Here is a 22,919-nt window from a genome sequence, read left to right on the forward strand (position 1 = left end):
ATATATATATATATATATATATATATATATATATACGAAGTCATTTGTGGGGGAGGGTATCATTAGCAGCCTAATGTAAAAGGTAGAGTTTGAACTGAACCTTATAGGTAACAAGGAATTCTGAGAAACAGAGGTCATTAGGAGATACATGCCAGGCATAAGGGATACCTAGAGCAAAGAGTCAGGAGATAGAATAAAGTGTATGGAGAACAACAAGAAAGGCAGCTTGGTGCCTGGACCCTTTTAGTATTTATTGAATTGTTTAATGGTGCAGTGAGTCTGGAAAAAAGTAGGTGTTTAGGGTTATATTGTGAAGGGCTTTAAATAAAAAACTGGGGTGTTTATATTTGCTCCTAGAATAAATAGGATAGTCACTGGAGCTGGTTGAGTTGGGAGATGAGAAAACAGATTTGTGCTTTAGGAAAATCAATTTAGCAACTCTGTGAGAAGGATAAGATTGGAGGGGAAGGGGGCAGCTGGGTAGCTCAGTGGAGTGAGAGTCAGGCCTAGAGACAGGAGGTCCTAGGTTCAAACCCAGCCTCAGCCACTTCCCAGCTGTGTGACCCTGGGCAAGTCACTTGACCCCCATTGCCCACCCTTACCAATCTTCCACCTATGAGACAATACACCGAAGTACAAGGGTTTAAAAAAAAACAATAACTAAAAAATATTGGAGGGGAAGAAGCTTAAGGATTTTTTTTATCCTACCCAGAAAGCCATCCTCTTATAACAAAGAATAAATTTGAGAGGAAACAAAAAGACAATCAAATCAGCAAAACTAATCCACATCAACTGAGACTGACAATATTTGTAATGTTCCATAAGCACAAAAGTGGTTTATTGTCATCTCTTCTTTAGCACTTTCTGATTTTGTTGCTATTTCAGTGTACGTTGTTGTAGTTTTATATATATCATTTTCCTTATTACACATCAGTTATCTGTCTTACCAACCTTTTAAAAATTTTTCATATTTTTATGTACAGTATTACTCAGCAGTAGTGCATTCATGTAGTATCATTTATAATTGTAATCACCTGCTACTTTCTCTGCTCCCAAGAAAGTGCTATAAATATTTTGGATGATATGAAGCTTTATTTTCTAGGAAGGTTCTTTGACTTCTTGAGGTAAATATGTAAGGCTCATTTTTAAAAAATACTCTTTATCTTACAGTGATGATGAATGATTATGAGTCATGGAATACAATAGTTTCAGAGGAATTAAAGTTGAGGGTCACCTGAAGGGCAATGAAGTGCGTGGTGGGCATGAGTAGGCTGTTCCATTATATTTGGTCTGTAAAGCTATCAAGAGATTTCGCACCAGAAAAGAAGGTGGGATAATTGACAGCCTAAATGCTCCATTGTTTACCTATAATGTGGTGAACTAAGGAAGGTTGTCCCTAGCAAGTTGGACAGATCTTTTTCCTCTCCAAACTATGGTAAAATATGGACAAAACAATTTTGAAAAGATGAGAAGTTGAGGGAGCACCATATGATTGAAATTAAAGAGCCATCAAAGTAAGGGTCTAGGATAAAAATTTTAATAAAAACTAGCACCAGACAAAATTAGACTATCATTAGTATAGGGAAGTAAATAGAGGTTGCCTTTTATTAGTTTTGGTGAACACAATTTTTGATTTTTTTTCCCCACCCTTCTTGGGGATGGGGAATGTTATTTTGTTGTACGTTTAAGATCATCTTTTTTTGCCTTTTTTATTGGGTGTAAGAATAGACTGGCAGATTGGCTATTTAAAATGTATATATAGGACCTTTAAGAAACAAAAACTAGATTCTGTTTCTAGTGCTGCCCCGCACATGTGTCTCCGCCCTCCCCCCCCCCAATTTCTTGGGAGGCCCTCAAACATTCCTCACTGGAGTTGCCAGAATCTAACAATTAAAAAAAAAAAAAGTTTCCCCCTCAATCAACATATCATAGTATTGAGAAAATGGCGGTTGTCTCTTCTTTTAAATTGATGCAGCAACCTTACCCTTTTCTTGGCAATTCTATTAGGTTCTAATTGGCACATTTTCCTATTTCCTTAACTCTAGAAGGATCTCTGTGCTCCCATGCACTGGTGTAAGAAATAAAATGGATATGAAAAGATAGATTTAAAAATATTAGGGTTTTAAAGGATTTATTGGTAGCCATTAGAAAAATGAAGCCATGTGCCATAACAAGAATCAATTTGAGGGGGCAGCTGGGTAGCTCAGTGGATTGAGAGCCAATCCTAGGTTCAAATCTGGCCTTAGACACTTCTCAGCTGTGTGACCCTGGGCAAGTCACTTACTTCAAGAAGGAAGGTAAGGATTTTATATATTTAGCTCCCTTCCCCATCCTGGCTCCGCCCCAAAATCACCAAAGAGGAAGTACCAATTCAGCCTCTCACTAGGCTATCTATGCTTCCTGCCCAAGTGATTACACAAGAGAGGAAGTCAGTTGGTTCTTGGGAAATGGAGTTTGAAAGAGCCCTAAATGTCAACAGGAAGTTTAGATCAGGGACCTCAATTAGTTCAAGGACCCCCAAATTTCCAATACCAAACTGGTACAACAAGTCTTCATATGAGGACCAACAATTGATGGAGCACATTTCTTTGACAATTCCAAAATTCCAGTCTTTAGAGAAGATCCAGAACTACAGTATATAGTAGTAGGTCTAGAGATCACCATCACTTTAAAAAAAAACAACCAACTAAACAAACTATTAGTTTACAGCATTTATCTTAATGGTACCATTCTTTTAAAAAATCTGGAATTTAAAACATAAAAAAGCATCTTTGTGCTGTAGACTACAAAAAGGATTCTATTTGAAATCCATCTCATACCACTTGTTTTTGTGGAGGGAACCCCCCCAAATATATATATATATATATATATATAACTTTCAATTTTAACTTGATTGATTGTACTGCTTCTTTGGGTTAAAGTTTCAATTAAAAGAATGTTTCATTGCCTTCAGTGACTTTATTAAGGAATTGGAGTAGGTTGAGAGTTAAAAAAGCAAAACTTGACTGTGACCTGACATTGCAAAATGAAGGTAACAGAATAGTAATTGATAAATCTTTTCATCTTTAAATTGTAATAGAACAATGTAAGTTTAAAAAAAAAACCTAGGTAAATGATTTGGCATTCATTTAGGCCTAGTTAATATGTTTGTTACTTTGCTTTTTTATTGTTTACCATTAAAATGAATCATTACAAACTGCCACACTTTCTGATTTTTGCTGACAACTCTGGTAGCATTTTAAAAGGGAAATCGTTTTTTTTTTTTTTTTTTGGAATGATATTTTCAGCTTTGAGTAAAAATAGTTGTATTTTGACTAGTAGAGTATCATCATTTTAACTGTCCTTTTATCAGAAAACACTTAAAATATATTCAGACATTTTGGTTTGGTAGCCAATTTTGATCACTTTACAAGTTAGTGTAACCATTAACTAATTTTGTGAAAGGGTGGTTAAGGCGTTTTTAAGCTTTTTAGATTTTATGACACTTATTTTAAATAATTTTAACTCATTTTGAATTTTCAGGCATCATGGGATCCAATCTTGAGTCTGCCACTTGGAACAAATTGTTCCCTCTCTAGACCTGAGATACCTTATCTATAAAATGAGAGAATGGATTGTTAGGCTAGGTAGCATCTAAAATGCTTGTATTAGAAAATTGTAGAGAGTACGAATAATTTGAAATTTCAGATTGTGAAAATATTGGAATGGGATATGTATCTTATTGGCAGTTAGCTTTCTAGTTATTTAAGTTGATGATAACATTAGTTTGCCTCATTGAACACACATGGGTGGAGTGAGGTGGAGAATTCTTAGACAATTCCAAGAAATGGTTGAAATTTGATTACATGTAATATTAAGAGTGGATAATCAAGAAATGATGATATTTGTTCATTACTCTTTTTAACCTCATGTATGTTAATACAGTTAGTCATAGTGCTTTTTATCTTCACAATAAACCTATTGAAAACATTTTCTTGCTACATCATGAACTAGTGATTTCATTTACAAGTATGGAAATTCTTTACACCTGTGCAGATTGACTTATCCTACTAAGTTTATTGATGAGTTCCTTTGTGGCATATCAAAGGTCTGTAGGGGCTTCTGTCTGCCAGGTCAATTCCTTTTCTCTCCCTTACCATCAAATAAAATAGTAACAACCAAAAAAACCTCATAAAATTGAGAAGTGTAGAGAACCTTACAGATGAGTAAACTGAGACCCAAAAAGGAAAGACGACTTGGCTACTGGTTACAAATACTATCTCAGTTTATCCTTAACAACCACCCTGAGAGAGATGGTAGGTGATATAATTATGCGCATTTTACATATAATGAACCTGAGATGAAGGGAAGTGACTTGGTAGGAGTTACATAGCAAGTGTCAGAGGCGCAGCTTGGAACTCTGGTTTTCCTGATTTCCAGGTCCAGTGCCTCTGTTCACTGTTGGTAAGTGCGGAGCAGAACTGGGATTTGAACCTGGTGTGAACTCTACCTTCTGAGCACATTAACTTTGTGTATTCAGATCAAGATTACTCATGTTTATTTCCTGGAGAGAGACCCTCATTCTTGCTTAGCTATCTACCCCTAATCATCTTCACCTATCTCAAGCTTTGTTCGGTAAATATGGTAATATTTAGAACTTGTCTTGGTTCATTCTCCTTATTTACTGACTTAGGCTTTTTTGAAAATTACATCAGAAAATAAGAGAACATGAAATTGAACCAGCAAGTTTAACATTTCTGGAATGGAACACAGGAGCAGGGTTTTTCTTTTAAGCTATTTTCCATATAGAGTCCTTTTTAACCTAGGAGATGATTTTAGTAAAGCTTATGTTTTTGATACAGGGTAATGATTATTAGCTCAGGGCAGCACAGTGTCAAGTTAAGTGGAGTTAAATCCAGAATGGGTAGGATAACTGCTAAAATCTAAAGATGCTAAAGGCCATCCTGTTTTGCCCTTAGTCCTCCTCCTTCCCCTTCCCCTTTCCCTAACTGAACCTGAACTTTGCTTTTGTGAGTTGTTGCTGTTGGTATAGCCTTGCTCTTGGGGCGGGCCAGATTCGAAGGGCCACCCATACCTGGTCTAGCTAGTTTTCTGTCCGGACTGGCCAGCTCTCTGGCTTGTAGATTTAAACTTGCTGTTAATTTAACTGGGTGGGGGCAGAGCCTGAGGGACAGCGTCCTGCCTGACACCGCCCATTCTTCACGTGATGCTGCTTGGCGGTGGACCGAAATATGTCTAGCATACGCCCTTCTTCCTTTCTCTTTCCTAATTGGCTGTGAAGCTTGGGTAGGAGGAGCTCTTGTGAAGCTGGGGAATCAGGCCGTCGCCCTTGCCCTTCTTTAAGGCACTTGCTTGAAAGCAAGAGACCCACGGTCGTTTTGGTAGAGAGCTTTCTTTTTTTGTTTTTATTTATAGTAGGGTAGGGCTCCTCACAAGAATCTCTTTCGAGCTCTGTGTTTTATCTGACAAAAAGAGAAAAGAGAGAAAGAGAGAAACTTCCAAGCTGAATATGTCCCAGTGCTTGGAGAGGCAGCGCTGGAAGCTCTCTGCTGCATTGTGTAGGAGACTCCTGCACATTCCCGTAAGCGCCAACTCAGTTTAAGCCTTTTGAGAGGGGAAAGACTTCACTTCTCTACTTGTACAGCAGGTGTCCCCTTTCGGGAGATGAGATTCAGGAAGAATGAGGAGCACCCTCCTTATCTTGTGAGAACCTGATCCTTTCCGGGGATTGACTTCCATGTCTGGTTACTGGAGGTGTTCGGGAGATGCCTCTGTTATGGGTTGTTTGCCTTTCTTCGGGGAGAAGGGATGAACTCTTTGACTTCCCATGACGGAGAAACCTACTCTTCATTTTTTGTATTCGTGGAAGGGAGTTTTGCTTACATGTTTACCAGCATCTAGGACAAGAAAGAGAAAAGGTATTCGACTTGGGGCGGGTTTTTAAAATTTTTTTTATTTTTTAAAGAGATGAGTTTGTTCTGGCCTTTCCTTCCTAATCCCTCCTCCTCCCACTTAAAAAGGCTATTGAGCTGTTTAAAAGTCAAAAGGATTTTAAAAATTAATATTTTAATTCTAGCATTTTAAAAAGTTTAGAAATGCCATTCTTTATACTTTACCTGTATGTTGTAGTAGAAAAGGTGCTGGAATGGGAATCAGGATAACCATTCCCCTTATTCTTTTCAAATACCACTTCCACTTAAACTAGCTCTGTATGTGACTTGTAATGTATGACAAGCTGCAGTTCCCTCATCTTCATTTACCTCCTTGGTAAAAGGAAAATTTGTTACCAAATGGAATTTAACATTTCTATTATTAAAAGTGCCAATATATTAGTGGTCTACTGGCATTTATTTTGAGGCACACCTTGTTCTATTTCCCCCTTTTTGTGGATGAGGATAAATTATACCCAGTACTGATGTTTTGTACATATGCTAATTTTATCCTCCACATAGATGCACACTTGAACATTCCTGTATTAGTATGCCCAAGAAATGTATTTTCACTTTGCCATAGGAATTAGAATTATATACTTATTCTACTAAATAGAAACCCATGGAAAATAAAGTTTGATAGAAAGACTGCTTAAAATTGTAGGTTCTGGTCTTACATATAATTGAATTTTTATGTAGAAAAAAATGAACTTTTTAAATACATGCTGTCCTACATGGAATTTGTGGAACATAAGAGGTTAAGGAAGCATTATACTCTATAAATTAACTGCTTTTTGAGAATGGAAACGAAGCTTAATAGTTCTATTTAGTTGTTTACAGGGTAGATGATGACTTTTAAACATTGCATAAAAACCACTTTTCATTTTTTGTTGTTCACCAGAACACTTCTATCTTAAGGATCCACATTAAAGATTTTATAGACTAGGTTGGTGTAATATTAACCACATTGTGTGACACATGACCCAAGATTACTGGACACATAGTCATAAAAGGATATCAACACAGCTGAAAATGACAGTTCTAGTAGAAACACTTTGTTACTGATATCTGGCGAAACTAAACTGCTATTATAATAGGCTTTTTAAGTATGTGTAGTTTTACATGATTTTGAGCCAAAATATGTAAATAAATTCATGTAGTGATAAATTTCACTATTACAGGGCTCCATTTTTACTTACAGGGTTTTTTCCCCTCTGTTTAAATTTTGGAAAATAATTTGTGCACAGTTGGCTAGAGGGTTGTCCTCTAATATCAGAAGATTTGTGTTTTATACTGAGGACGTAATTGGTGTTCTATCCTGCAGTTGGAGTGGGTTTTTTGACTTGTAGAAAAAGGCTTGTCTTTTTTTTTTTTTTTTAATCAATGTATTTTTCCATAGTTACAGGATTTGTTCTTTATCCACTCCAACCCTTCTCCCCCCCCTCCCCCCACCCCCATAGCTGACATGCAATTCCACTGGGTTTTACATGTATCCTTGATAGAGACCTATTTCCATATTATTGATAGTTGCACTGGGGTGGTCGTTTAGAGTCTACATCCCAAATCATATCCCCATCAACCCATGTGTTCAAGCTGTTGTTTTTCTTCTGTGATTCTACTCCCACAGTTCTTCAAAAGGCTTGTCTTTTGTTACAGTTCATGGCCTCTTAGCTCCCCTCTCCACCACCACCAACCCACTTTTGTGTGTGTATGTGTGTGTGTGTGTAAAAAGCAAAGTGGCAGAAGTTTTTCACTGTCAGTGATAATAGGTGGTTAATGTTCCGAAAGACCACAATCAAAGTGAACCTTACTTAGGTGTAATGATACCTCAGATAAGTCCTTTTGTTCTCCTCCCCCCCCCCTTACTTGTCCCCTTTCCTTTCATCCCCTTTAATTGGCCATGACATAAAATGAAGATGTATTTCTTAAAACCTCTATTTAGATAAAGTTTTATGTTCTTTGCTCTTAAATTAAATTAAAGATGGGATGAATTAAAACTTAAAAGTTTTTTCCTAGAAATTAAAAAAAATTTTTAAACCTAAACCAGTTTTTTTCTGTTGGTTATTGAACTTCAGTTCAACATTAAACACCTGTAATATTCAAGGCACTATTTCAAAAATAAAATTTCCCATCCTTGGTGTATGTATATGGCAAATAACTTTAAGAGAATTCTTTGAAGATCTTTTCCCCGCATCCAAATAAAGGTAGTTGTTAAATATGACACTTAAGAGCATTTAGTAATCACTTTGGCTTCTTTCCAGACTCATGTGGCTGAGTCAGTTCATGGGGAGGAATGGACATAGTGGAGCTTCTGGCCACCAAATGCTATAGTGGATTTCCCCAAGGGAGTGAATAGTAGTTTTTGTTTCTCCAGAAGTCTTGCTTTCTTTAGATTTTTTGAGCTGTTAGTGACCTTAGTGACCTAATTAAAACACTATATTTTTATAAGAAAATTGAGGATCAGAAGTTTATAGTTAGTGGTAGCAAGGTTGAGACAAAAAAACAAATTCCCCAGGCTAATATACCACATTGTTATTTTTTTAAAGGGGATAGTGGAGTGTTGAAGTATGTATTTAAATATCTGTTTAAGTTGTATCGTTTTTAAAAAATTATTTTAACATTCATTTAAATTTTGGTGGGGAGTTCTAAATTTTTTCTTCCCTTCCATTGTGAAGGCATAATATGTGAGTTTATGTATACACGTGAAATCATGTAAAACAGGTTTCCATATTACCTATGTTGCTAAAAAAGAAAATAAAGTGAAGAAAATTATGTCTCAATCTGCATTCAGACTCTCATCAGTTCTTTGTCTGGGAGTGCATAGAAATTTTCATTCGGAATTGTCTTGGGTCATTATATTGATCAGAATAGCTCATTGTTCACAGTGGATCAGTGTATACTTCTGTACAGTGTTCTCCTGAATCTGTTTTCTGCATCAGTTCATATAAGTCTTCCAATGTGTTTCTGAACCATCCTGCTTGTGAAATCTGATAGTCATAGTTGTATTCCTTCACAATCAAAACAATTCGTTCAGTCATTCCTCAATTGATGGGCTTCCCCTTAATTTTTAATTCTCTTCCACTAAAAGAGATGCTATAAATATTTTTTTATACATTTGGTTCTTTTCCTTTTTCTTTGATCTCTTAGGGATACAGACCAAATAGCTAGTGGTTTTTCAAGTTGTTTTGTGACTGGAACTTAAAACTTGTTGGGCTATTTCTGGTGTCCTTAGATGTGATTTTTATAGCATGCTGCATTTAGTGGAACTTCCTGTTAAATATACACACCACAAAACTTCAAAATACAGATCAATTTATACCATTACATTCCTAAATCTAGGAGAAATTTAAGAACAAATACTTCCTCAGCAGAATAGGGTGGGGCAGAATGTTGCAAACCTTCAGATTTAGTCATTATCTTATTTTTGTTTAATTGCTTTTCTGTGTTACAAAAGAGGCTTCAATTCTTGGGAAGGGCCAGCATATCCATAAACAACTGGTTTAAAAACAAAAGACATGAGCAAAATATGTTAAAGAAATCAAATACTGTATATTTAAATGGATAGTCCTTGGTTTTTGGACATAGTAACATTGATTTATTCTAAAACTTTTAATTCAGGCTATTTGGAGTGTATGTAATTTACCAAGATTTCTGTGTACAATGATTTTTTTAAATGAAAAACAATTTCTTTTGCATCTTAGAATTGGCTCCATTCCTTTCCCTTCAACTCCTGTGTTATCCCCATACATTTCAAAAGCTTTGTGTGAAAGCATAGGATTTCTAGTATATGTGCAGAGAACTTGCTCATTTTGGGGGGGCTGGATTGGGGAGACCTTGATTGTTAATTCTTCTGTATGGTGACTTTTTTCTTCATTCTGTTGCAGAAATGAGCCGCCAGACTGCTACAGCCCTCCCTACTGGTACTTCCAAGTGTACACCATCTCAGAGGGTGCCTGCATTGACTGGCACAACAGCATCGAACAATGACTTGGCTAGTCTATTTGAGTGTCCCGTCTGCTTTGACTATGTGTTACCCCCTATTCTTCAATGTCAGAGCGGCCATCTTGTTTGTAGCAACTGTCGTCCAAAGCTCACATGTTGTCCAACTTGCCGAGGCCCGTTGGGGTCCATTCGCAACTTGGCTATGGAGAAAGTGGCCAATTCAGTACTATTTCCTTGTAAATATGCCTCTTCTGGATGTGAGATAACTTTGCCACACACAGAAAAAGCAGACCATGAAGAGCTGTGTGAGTTTAGGCCTTATTCGTGTCCATGTCCCGGTGCTTCGTGTAAATGGCAAGGCTCTTTGGATGCTGTAATGCCACATTTGATGCATCAACATAAGTCTATTACAACACTACAGGGAGAAGATATAGTTTTTCTTGCTACAGACATTAATCTTCCTGGTGCTGTTGACTGGGTTATGATGCAGTCTTGTTTTGGCTTTCACTTCATGTTAGTCTTAGAGAAACAGGAAAAATATGATGGTCACCAGCAGTTCTTCGCAATTGTACAGCTGATAGGAACACGCAAACAAGCAGAAAATTTTGCTTATCGACTTGAGCTAAATGGTCATAGACGGCGATTGACTTGGGAAGCGACTCCTCGATCTATTCATGAGGGAATTGCAACAGCTATTATGAATAGCGACTGTCTAGTTTTTGACACCAGCATTGCACAGCTTTTTGCAGAAAATGGCAATTTAGGCATCAATGTAACTATTTCCATGTGTTGAAAGGGCAATCAAATGTTTTCAGGCCAGTGTTTAAAATCTTTGCATCATTTATTTTCACAGAAGATAAGGTAACCATCTTTGACTGCCAAATATAAACTCTTTTGGTAGGTGGAAACTAGACATATGAAGGTAAAGTAAATAAAAGAAAGGCTGTTAAATGCAGGAAGCAGTTGCATGTAATAACACTAATATATTTAAAAATAAGTCAACAGTAAACCACTGAAAATATATATACACCCAAAATGGGCATCTTTTGTATTAAGAAAGTTGATCCTACAAGAAATGTTGTAAAATAATTCTAAACTTGTATTTGTAGATTGATTGTACTGTTGAAGAGAATACTGTTTTTTGTGTTTTTTTTTTATTTGACTGACAAGCCATGTTGAGCAGTCTCTGACTGCTGCTTTTTTCCCCTTTGTAAGTCACTACATAGTATTGCTGCTGTTTGTGTATATTTTTTGTGTATTTGCTAATTTTTATTAACTTCTAGTTTTTCATTAAATTTGACTTTCTTTTCTGTAATTCAGGTTTTCTCACTTTTTTGTACCTTTTAAAAGTTAATTACAGGTGTCTTATCTTTTTGATATGCATAATTGTTTATGGTAAAGTATATACATATGTATGTTTGAATTTTTCGTTTCCCCCACAGTAATCAGTTTGTTAGAAATATTGTTTTTAATTCAGCTATTGTGAAGATCTGAACAGAAGAGAGCAATTAATTATATTAGAAGAATTGGCCAAGAGAATCTCCTAAAGCAGATGTAGATTAAAAAAAAATTCATTCATATCCTCAGATCAGTTTTGTTTAGGGGGTTAGGGGAAAATTCTGATTTAAAAATGTTATAAAAGATCAGACTTTTCTCTCTACCCTATCACTCCCCATTCCCAAAGAATTTAGAAAAAAATCAGCCATTTTGTTCAAAAATTGTTCTTGTATTAGTTTTGGGAAAAAAAAAAGCATTGTCATATACAGTATTTGTAACTAAAAGCAAATCATTTGTTTAAAAAGGCAGTCGGGGGGAAAAAGATAAAGATGTTTTTGGTCTTTTATAATTGTCATTAAAAATATCTGGCAAACTAAAAACTTGTGTGTTTTGCTTTAGTGTAGTCTTCTAGAGTTGTTATTGTATCCCCAAAGTTATTTTCTTCTTGTCAATTCTTGTTTTTAGCTCTTCTTTTTGAAGAAGCATAGTGACTATGATGTACAATAGGAAGGAACACAGTTTTTGAATGTATTTTGAATGTAACTCAGTTACCTGGGAACTGTCAGCCAAGTTTTTTTTTTTTTTTTTTTTTTTTTTTTTTTTTTTTTTAACTCTCCTTGCTACTATCTACTTTTACTAAAATTCACTTCTCATTGGTAATTCCATTGGGATGACTAACAGGAAAGAGAGCACTTTTCCCTGGTATCCCATTAATAATGCAGCACTATAGTTAGTTACAGGTAGATGCTAATAATGACTGAGCTATACTGAAGGATCCTGAAGTGCCTTCAGAATCAGAAAATCATGTTCATCATGGTTTGTCTCTATATTCTAATTCTAGTTGGTACGTTATGTATTGTATATATTGAAACTATTAACTAGAACACCCATTACTAGCCATACTGGATAACGAAAGTTTTCTATGTTAAACTTGACTTTTTTTTTCAAGTTGTTTAGCAGAAACTGAATAAAATGAAGTTTTTTGGGGTTTACTGTGGATTTTACTTGTACTAGTAGAGCAAAGAAGGCTTATGGCTAGATTGCTTTAGAAGTGATAGCTCTTTTGCTTTGAGATAATCAGTAAGGTAGCTGCACATTTATTAACAAAATAGGTTGTATCAACTTTGTGAAACTGGCCTGTGTCAGAAGAATAGCTTCATTACGAGTTCATATAAATTCTTTTTATAATAATGTCTGTGTGCATTAAGAGTATATGCATACACATAAAGTGGGGAAGTCTAGACTTATGATTTCATCTGTTTAGGGAGATTCCCACAAGAAAATGGCTATCAGTGAAGATCACCAACTTCTCTGTTGCTTATATTAGTTGTCTGTGTCACTATAATAAGTGACTTGCCTAGGGTCACACAGTCAGAAGTTGACTTGAACTCAAGTCTTCTTGATTTCAAGGCTGGCTCTTCAACTCTGATGCTATTATACTACCATGCTGCCTCCACATTTATGCATTGTACTAATGGTATCCTAAAATCCAAAGTTAATTAACTAGCTTATTTCCTAATTGACTTATGAAGTATAGATTTTGAAGTTATTAAATTTATTATGCTCATGTGGTATCCTCAAGATTTCCCTCCCCCTATTTTAAATATTCAGTTTGGAAGGTAAGGATAGGAAAAAACCTTGTTTGTTTTGTTATAAATCTTTATTCATAATTGGTCATTTTGATATATTTTGCTTCAGTACTTTGAATTTTATTTTAAAACATGATTCACCTTGGCTACATAGTGCCTTCATATCCATTATCTCATTGATCCTCCCCTATGAGATAAAGTAGGGATTATACCTAGTAATACATTTTTAAAAAAACCCTTATGTTCCATTTAAAAATCAGTACTGTGTATTGGTTCCAATGTAGAAGAGCAGTTAGGGGCTAGGCCATGGGTGTCAAGTGACTTGTCCAGGGTCACAGAAGTAGGAAGCACCTGAAGTCAGATTTGATTCCAGGATCTCAGCCTGGCTTTCAATCCACTGAGCAATCTAGCTGCCCCTGATTATACCCATTTTAAAGATGTTTTCAGAAGCCCAAAAAGGTTAGTTGTTTGTCTGAAGTCACAGCTAGTAAAATGGTAGAGATGAACTTGAACCCAAATTTTTTGCCCAACTACTATTTTGATTCATTAGGATAGCAATATACCCCTGTGTTTAGTTTTAGGAAGTCTTCTGTATACATGAAAAAATTGTTTTAAAAAATTGAAGTTCAAATTCTTGTATCTTCTAAGTAATTTGGCCAAGAGAAAACAGACTGATGCAATGCACTAATTATCAAGAGACCTCTGCTACTTAACAAATTATACTTGTAATACATCTTTGTCTATAGGTGAATCTTGATGATTTTATTTAGATTTCTATGTGGATTGGTGGACAAATTAAAATTATGATTAGGAAATCTTTCCTTGTTAGTAATGCAATGAGGACAAGATTGTTTATCTCTATTGACTATCTCATATACATGTATGCTTAAAAAACAAAACAAAACACCTTTACTTTCTGTCCCAGTAACAACTCTTAAGACAGAAAGGCAAGGAGTAGGCAAATGGGGTTAAGTGACTTGCCCAGGATCAAATGGTATCTGAGACCAGATTTGAACCTGGATCCTCTGAACTCCAGGCTTAGCACTATATCCACCATACCACCTAGCTGTCTCAATACATAGACACTTAACACCCACAGCCTCCTATCTCAATGTAAAACAATTAACTAAATAACTTGGTATGTTTATTGCATTTATAGCAATCTTGTTCAATTACACCTTTATTTTAAGCAAGTCAATGGACTATAGTAAATTGTCTCTATTTCTGTTGCTTCCCTCATTTTCAGTGAGCCCTGAGTTGGTGAAAATTAGCTTGACAGCAGTGAGGAAATAGATTCTGGTAGATCATCACAAAGGAGGAAGTGACACAGCCAGCGGCATCCATGTCAGCTCTCTTCACTTGGATTTCTTTCCTTGGATAAAGTGCTTCTTAGGACTAAGAGAAGAACCTGTTAACTCCACTCTGTATACTGACTTTGTCCTAAAAGAAATGGGATGAAGACCACCAATTTGAGGATCTAAGCCACTTAATGACAGCAGCAGCTTCATTACCCTATAGACTTAAATTTGTAACAGATAAGTTAAAAATTATTTTATTCATCTTGGGAGTGTTGACTGTTTTCTTTTGCTTTCTGTGTAAGAAGGAACTTGCTTTTTTTTTTTTTTTTTTTTTTTTTTTTGGATATGAAAACATTCAGGCTTTAATGTGCTAAAATCTCATTTGCTGAGGATGAAATCTTGATCAGCATTTCATTTTTGGTTATGAAATTCTGGCTTTAAATCAGTTGCGTTGCTGTAGAATCTTTGAATTGAATAAAAGTGAAGTAATTCAATTAAATAACTTCTAGCAGTAGAAAGGAGAATGAGGTTTGTTAGGTGTTTGATACTTTATGTATGCAGTGTAACTCCAATCGGTCTGGATTTTTGCTCTAGTCAGCCTGTTTAGACAGTGGCAATTCTTAAGAGACTGAATGGCATAACCTATTTTGTTTAGAAGAAATATGGTATTAGGTAACAGGTGAGTTGGTGAGAATCTGAACATTTTAATGCTAGGAATTTATAAAATCATTTTTATACAGAAATATATAGACTTAGGTATATTTCAATACTGTGAGCTTATCCAAGGTCATATTATTTAATGTTAAGTCACTTGTCCCTGAGCTTATATCTGATATAGCAAATAGGACTTGAACCTAGTTTTTTTTTTTTTTTTACTTCCTGGCCAGTTTTCTATCCAGTACACCAGAAGCATCAAATTGAAATAGAAATAGAAGCCACCAAACTATATATAAGGATCCCTGCTGGCTGCTATTGCCTTAGAAAAACACACAGTGTCATCCATATTTTGTTGTATTTTGTTGAATGTTTTCAGATTACATTTTTTTTAAAAAACCCTTACCTTCTGTCTTGGAGCCAATACTCCAAGACAGAAGAGTGGTAAGGGTAGGCAATGGGGGGGTCAAGTGACTTGCCCAGGGTCACACAGCTGGGAAGTGTCAGAGGCCAGATTTGAACCTAGGACCTCCTGTCTCTAGGCTTGGCCCTCAATCCACTGAGCTACCCAGCTGCTCCCTCAGATTACATTTTAATCTGGTTTGAGCCACACTCAGAGTATTATGTGTCCTAGGTAGTGAGCCATGCATTTGACACCTCTGCAATATACCATGTTGCTTCTGAAGGTAGTAACGCTGGAGTAACATCTCTTTAAGAACATGTAATTCCATTAAGCATTGTGTACTTAAAATAGGAAACTAAAATTATTTGGGTTCTTTGCAGATCAGTAGCAGTCATTGTAACAAATATTCCTAGAAGGAACATAAGCATTGGTGTTAAAACAGGGTTTTTTTCTCCTCCAATTACTGGATTTTTCTCTTTCCTCACTGAGGCGGGGGAGGGGAAGGAGGAGTAAAGAATCTACAACCCAGGCAAAGTAAATTCCTACATTGACTGTCCAAAAAATATATGTCTTGTTTCTGTACTCGATTTTTATGTTTTGTATAAATTGTTCTCCTGGCTCTGCACTCAATATATATCTGAATTTCTTATGATACAATTATATTCTATTACATTCATATACCATAAATTGTTTAGCCACCCCCAAGTTGATAGGTATTCCTTTATTTTCCAGTTTAGATCAGGGGTTTTCAGTTCTAGGTGTCTTGCAGGGCCAAGAATTTGGATAGAGAAAAATTGCATCTTTATTTTCACTAACTTTTTTGTTTTCTTTATAATCTTATTTATATTTTAAAAATGTTTTAAGAGGTACACAGGTTTCTCTGGATTGCCAGTGGGGCCCCTAACACAAAAAAAGAAAATAAAGTTTTTATGTGGAAGCCTAAGTAACTAATGACACAGCTATGTGGCTCAGTGAAAGAGGTCTGGGCCTGCTGTTAGGAAGACTGGTCCCAGACACTAGCTGTGTGACCCTGGTCAAGTCATTTAACTTGTTTGCCTTAGAGAAGGAAATGGCAAACTACTTGAATATCTTTGTCAAGAAAACCCTACAGACTCTCCCTGGCATACTTATCAGGGTGCTATAAAGATCAGTTATGATCCATGGGGTCATGAAGAGTTGGATGACTGAACAACAAAGTAATAATACTTAAACTAAATGGTGTTAAATTCGAATGATATGTCTGGTACACGTTGTAGAAAGAATTTTCAGTAAGGGCATAACTTGAGTTTTGTTGGGATTATTTAAACATTTGAGCAAATTTTAAAACTGATAAATGGCTAGAAAAGGGCAAGTTGAATGGCATTGGGGTGTGGGATGTGTCTGGTAGACAGCTGACTTTTAGCTCAAGTGTTATGTTCAAAATATGTAATTTAGAAATATAAATTTTAGATATCAGTGTTGGCGAAGGTTTTCAAATTTGTGTGCCCAGACCACAATTTGTAATCCCTGTAAGGTGTGGATGACCCCATCTCCCCCCTCCTTCCCCCCCCTTGCCCAATTACCCCAGAGAGCAGAAGAAGAGCTAGCTTTGGGCTGCCAGGTGGAGGGGTGGAATGTTTGAACGTTGTCCTTAGGGGTGGTGGAGAGGAGGAACAGAGCAACCCCCCCCCTTAAGCATGTGTGCCAGTACTTCACTAACACTGTTGTATAGCATCATGAGATTGAAATGTTCCATATAAATGCATTTCCCAGATAACTAAAGCTTATTCTGAGTCTTAAAAACTTAAGTATTTTGTTGAAATTTTAACAAAATGTAGACAATTGCAACCTATTTTTTGAGGTATAAACTTTTTGTTTTCTTTCCAATTATTTTTTGGATAGCTTAAGTTACCAGAAGTCTGGAAAACTAAGGTGCCTCTTGAGTTTTACAGATTTCAAAATTATAAAAGATTGAGTATAAATTATGAAAGATTTTCTAACCTAAGTGGTTATATTTATCTTATTAGGATTGTTTTTGCCATTAGTTACCACTTTGGCCAAAAGATAAGTCCTTCTTGAGTTTAGGTCTGCTTTTGCTCCTAAAGTGGTTAGTTCTTTCTGATATCATTTGATATTTCAAGGACTCCTAGTGTCCCCACTTCAACAAATCTTTGGAATTGAAAAGTTGACTGGTTAAGCAGCACACTAATTTGCTATTTTAGTAACTTAGTAGCAAGGTAGGAGGCAGAATGGGTAGAGATTCCTCATCATCTTTGGATACAGGGATCAGGGTCAGGAAGAGTTGAGTTCCCATGAAGCCTCAGACATTAGCTGCATGACACTGGGCCTCAGTGTACTCAACTGAAAAGTAGAAATAATAATAGTAATATACCTATTACAGTTGCTATAAGGATCAGATGAGATTATTTGTAAAGTGCCTGGTGCTTAAAAAATGATATTTCCTCCTCTCCTACTGGCACACTGTATCATGGTTTTAATTTTGGGATATTTGATAGATTTTTCTAAAGTGAAAATTAGAGCGGGATGAAATCTTATTTTATACATAAGAAAATTGAAACCCTAAGAGCCTGAGACTTTTTTCCAAGATTACATAGAGTAGCAATACTATGGTCCCAATTATTGTTTGATGTGCTTTCTGTCTGGGGCTGAGATGACCATAGCCTGTACAATCATTGCTTGAGTAGAAAACATCTAAGAATTCATTTGTAATTCTCAAATGTTTGCTGACTTGCCAAAAATAAAAAGTCATTGGTAAGGTTCTTTTTACTATTTACTGCCTCTGGAAATGCCTTTTCATGGGAATTTTCATCTACAAAAGCACATAGCAAATAGAACAGACACAGTGAGATCAAGAAGAGTGTATTCAACAAGTCCAGGAATATACTAATTAAATTTGATATCCCCTTCCTCCCCAGTAAGCCACAGGAGTTTAGAAGTTGGGTCTCGATGCTTGAAAAATGTACAAACCTGTATTCTGTACAGGGTTAGATAATGATAATATAGCTCTTGTCAAATATATCTGATTGTTTTCTCATGTTTTCATTTTTTAAAGTCCCAGAGGTTTAGCAAGAATATGTAAATGATAGCAAAGGAAAAAGGTATATGTTATGGTCTGTGTAAATAACATCCCTTTGTTTTTTTGGACACTGAGAGAGAGGGCTGATGTAATAGCATGGCAATGTTGTTGGTGAAGTTTGAGCATTCATTTAATTTGTAGTATAGAAATTATACCATGACAATGTGCTGCCCAGTGCTAACTCACCTGGGGCAAACTTAAAGGGGGAAGAGTCTATAGTAGGTATTCCTGTAGCTTATCTGCATGCTGGTGTTATATGATTCTTTAGTTTGCTTTTAGGAAATCAGTAGTGGCATGATAATCATCCTCACAAATAGTGCCTGTGTGTGCTCTTTGGAACTTGAACTCATAGGGCAAAATTGATGTTAATAGGTTTTTACAATGTGCCAAACACTGCTAAACTAAAGCAGGGTGCCCGGGAGAAATATAGGGGACTTCCAGAAGGGTTTCAGTTTCTTGTAGAAACTGCCCCAAAAGAGTCCTGCATGTGGGATGTCCAGAGCAGATTGCTGGAAGAATGACTGAATAAAAAAAGATAAAAACTTCAGGATGCTGAAGACAAACCCAGAAGACGAAAATATCTCCAAACACCTACAAGCAAAAAGCCTTGAAGAAAAACAGTTGCTCACAAGATCAATTAGAATTCCTAGAAGAAATGATGCAGGAGTTAAAGTGAGTTAAAAATTATAATTGAAATGAGATTGATGGAGGAAAGAAAGGGGGGGGGCGGCTTTTGGGGAGAAATGAGAACTATGAAAGAGGCTTAGAAAAAGAATGGCTTTTCATAAGAAGTATGAAACCTTACCCAAGGAGTATGCTGAGAATTAAAATGGACTAAATGGAAGTTAATGATTCAGTGGGAAAATAAGAAATACTAAAATATTCAATAAGATTTTTTTTAAATAGAAGAGAATGTAAGGTATCATATCAGAAACAACTGGAGGGGGCAGCTGGGTAGCTCAGTGGATTGAGAGTCAAGCCTAGAGACTGGAGGTCCTAGGTTCAAGTCTGGCCTCAGACACTTCCTAGCTGTGTGACCCTGGGCAAGTCATTTGACCCCCATTGCCTAGCCCTTACCACTCTTCTGCCTTGGAGTCAATACATAGTATTGACTCCAAGACAGAAGGTAAGGGTTAAAGAAAACAACAACTGGAAAACAGGTCAGGAAAAGATAATATAAGAATGACTGGAGTCCTTGGAATCCATGACCAAAAAGAGAACATGGGTAAAGAAAACTTTCTTGATCTTCTAAAACCAAGAGGTAAAGTAAAAATAGAAAGAATCGGCTGATTACCTAAGAGAAACCCTAAAATTAAAAGTAGGAATGTAACAACCAAATCCATAACTTCTATTGCAAGCTCCCAGAGTTTTAAGTATTTAGGAACTAGTTGGGATCCTGCAAGATTTATTAGCAGGTATAGTACTTTTCAGGAAGAACATAAAATGTAAACCAAGAATAACTTGCCAGCAAAACTGTGATTCTAAGGGAGAAAAAAAAAGGACCCTTAATGAAATAAAGACTTTCAAAAAGCATTTTTGATGAAAGATTAGAACTAAGTAAAAACCTTGAAATGAAAACAATTGAGTAGAGAAATGTTAAAAAGGTAGATGATAGGAATGAATGCCTAATGGGAGAGGAGAGGATGATGACACAAACAACTTCTAGCAACTGATGTCAGCAGGGGTCAGAGTCAAAAAAGAAAAAGGTCCTGGGAGGTTTTTTGGGTTTTTTAAGTGTTCTGATCTTAAAAGGAGAGAGTGGAAAAACATGACACTAGAAAAGAAGAGCAATCTGGAATTATGTGCAGTTATATAATTGGGTATACACAGAAAAAGATTAACTTAAGTATAACATTCCTATTTTTCTTACCCTATTCCATCCTAATGAACAAGGTTTACATTTATTATTAAAATAAGATTCAGATGCAACTTCTAACTTCTGAAACCAGTAGAATGGACTAGATTTCTTATTTTTATAGCTAAAATTGTAGATGTTTTCCTTTTTTCTTCAGTTTTATAATTTATCAGAAAGGATTAACTGATGCATTTTGTATTATCCTCCCTATTAGCAATTTTGTTTTTTTCTGCATATCAAATAATAATGTTAATTATTATTATTATTAACTAATAAAATGTTAAATAAAACATGCCCGTATTGTTATTTCCCCATGTAATGATTCACTTTTTCCCCATGGGTTAAAAACTTTCAAAGCTTTTCAATATCCATTTTTCCCCTTGGATTATGTGCACCTGAGTATTTGCTGTAAAGTTCCTGGTATGTTGGGGTGTCCCTCTCACTTCTTAGAGAAACCTACCTTCACCTTCAAGGTAAGGGTGAACCCAAGCATGACTGCTTGAGAAAGCACTATACCTTGGTGTGTTCAAGCTATAATTGTTATTTTACCAGAGTGGTTTTGCTGTCTTCTCTACTACCCTTCCTTTCTTTATAGACATGAACACTTATGGGCATGACCTTGAGAGAGAAGCAAGCACATGCGCACGCACACGCATACACACATCCATCCATCCACTTCCGCAATACCACTCATTGTTGGGTCTGTTTCCCAAGGAGATCAGATAGAAAGGAAAAGAAACCTATGTTTTCCAAAACATTTATAGAATTCTTCTGGTAGTGGCAAAGAACTGGAAAGTGAAGGGATGCCCATCAGTTGGGGGATGATTGAATAAGTTGTGGCATATGATTGTAATGGACTACTACTGTGCTATAAGAAATTATGAGCAGGTTAATTTAAAAAAAAAAACATGGGAAGATGTGAAATGATGAAAAGTGAAATTAGAAGAAAAGAGTATTGTATATAGCTACAAAATTAATATTTGAAGAATAACTTGTGGCTGTCCACCTCTGGAGAAAGAACTAATAAAAAGAAACATGAAAGACAGTTTATAGATATGTATTTGTCAAGTGGTGCCTTCTCTAGTGGGGGGGAGGGGGGAGGGAGAGAGCTAAAAGGAATTTTAATGTAATCAACAAGTTAATTAAAAAAAATGAGGGAGGAATGGTGCAGGTACTTACATAAATCAGGTGGGAAAATCTGTAGAAGCAGGGAAGCTGGGAAAAAAATGTCACTTGACTCACTTTGAATTGATGCAGATTGAAGTGATCAATAACCAGAACATATAATAGCATTGTAAAACAAAACCAAAACAAAAGCACAGTTTTGAAAGGCTTAACTCCTGTCAATACAATGATCATGATTCTAGAGGACAAATGTTCCTTATCTTTTGATAGACTAGACTAGATGTACAGAGTGAAATACAGTTTTGAACATCACCAGTGTGGGAATGTTTTTGCTTAATTATGTCTGTAGCCAGGTTCCTGCTCTGATCTGGCTAATCTTCACCCACCCCCACTCCCCCACCCCTACCTCCCACCCCTATTTGAGGAAGGGAGCAAATGTTTACTGAAAAAAATTGTTTAAGGTCAACACTTAAAAAGCAGGGTGAAGTCAAGCCTCTGCCTTGAACACTCTCATCTATGTAAAGGGTCCTATCTCTCCCTGCCCCCAAACTACTTTGTGTTCATTTAGTCTTTATTCTATGTACCACATGTACCTGTTGCATCTTCCATTAGAATGTAAGCTCCTTGATAGCAAGGACTTTTATGAGTTTGTCTTGTATCTCCAGTGCTTGACACTTAGTGAATGCTTTTTTGACTGACTGATAAAAAAAAAAAAAAGCAGGGTGAACCAAATCCTTGAAAACATATGGAATCTTCCACAAAATCTTTCCCTATTTCATAATAATCTTGACTTTTCAATTTATTCTCTGAAACAAATAATCTCTTAGATGAAATACTTTAGAGGGTATAGTGTACAAAGTAGTTACAATTAGAAACTGTAAGTGAACTTTTTAATATGTTCTTTAAGGAGTAAATTCTAAATTCTTATTTTAGGAATCACTAACTTTGGCCTTTTTTGGTATATATATCAGGGATCTAGAATCCTATACTCTTTTTTTTTTTTTTTTTTTTTTTTTTTTACATTTTTTTTTTTTAAACCCTTAACTTCTGTGTATTGTCTCATAGGTGGAAGAGTGGTAAGGGTGGGCAATGGGGGTCAAGTGACTTGCCCAGGGTCACACAGCTGGGAAGTGGCTGAGGCTGGGTTTGAACCTAGGACCTCCTGTCTCTAGGCCTGACTCTCACTCCACTGAGCTACCCAGCTGCCCCCGAATCCTATCCTCTTTTAATGGATCCACTGAAGTCTAGATGTGGCAAATCTGCCACAGTCAACTGCATAAAGGATAGGAACTGAACTTGTTATTTTATGGATAAAAGGATCTTCCTTCCACTTCAGGCAAAACATTTTTTTGCAACTTTGTCTTAGAAAGTTCACTAGAACATTGAAAAGGGGTTAAGTGACTTGCCTAGGGTCACAAGACCTAATATGTGTCAAGAGGCAGGACTTAAAGTCTTGCAGGTCTCTGTGTGCAGTTCTATCCCCAGTCAACTCAATGTTTAATAAAAAAAGATCATTTATGGTAGTAAACCTATATTACAATAAAACCTGA

General features: G+C 36.1%; 1 protein-coding gene across 3 annotated transcripts in view; it reads left to right on the forward strand.

The window, feature by feature from the left end:
- SIAH1 (siah E3 ubiquitin protein ligase 1) overlaps nt 1-15,302 on the forward strand; it is a 47,646-nt gene extending 32,344 nt beyond the window's left edge. The window contains exons 1-3 of one of the 3 annotated variants that reach the window (XR_006505464.1): nt 5,734-5,918; nt 9,815-10,794; nt 14,205-15,302. Coding sequence is in view for 2 of the 3 variants with exons in the window: in XM_044664168.1 (XP_044520103.1) it covers nt 5,828-5,918; nt 9,815-10,665 (942 nt within the window). In the remaining variant the exon portion in view is untranslated. Of the gene's footprint in view, nt 1-5,733; nt 5,919-9,814; nt 11,750-14,204 lie in introns of those variants that run through there. The other 2 variants (XM_044664168.1, XM_044664169.1) reach the window with 2 other exon arrangements.
- Nucleotides 15,303-22,919: the final 7,617 nt, after the last annotated feature.

The sequence above is a fragment of the Gracilinanus agilis genome, chromosome 2 (genome assembly GCF_016433145.1).
Source record: "Gracilinanus agilis isolate LMUSP501 chromosome 2, AgileGrace, whole genome shotgun sequence".
In the NCBI taxonomy this organism is placed as follows: Eukaryota; Metazoa; Chordata; class Mammalia; order Didelphimorphia; family Didelphidae; genus Gracilinanus; species Gracilinanus agilis.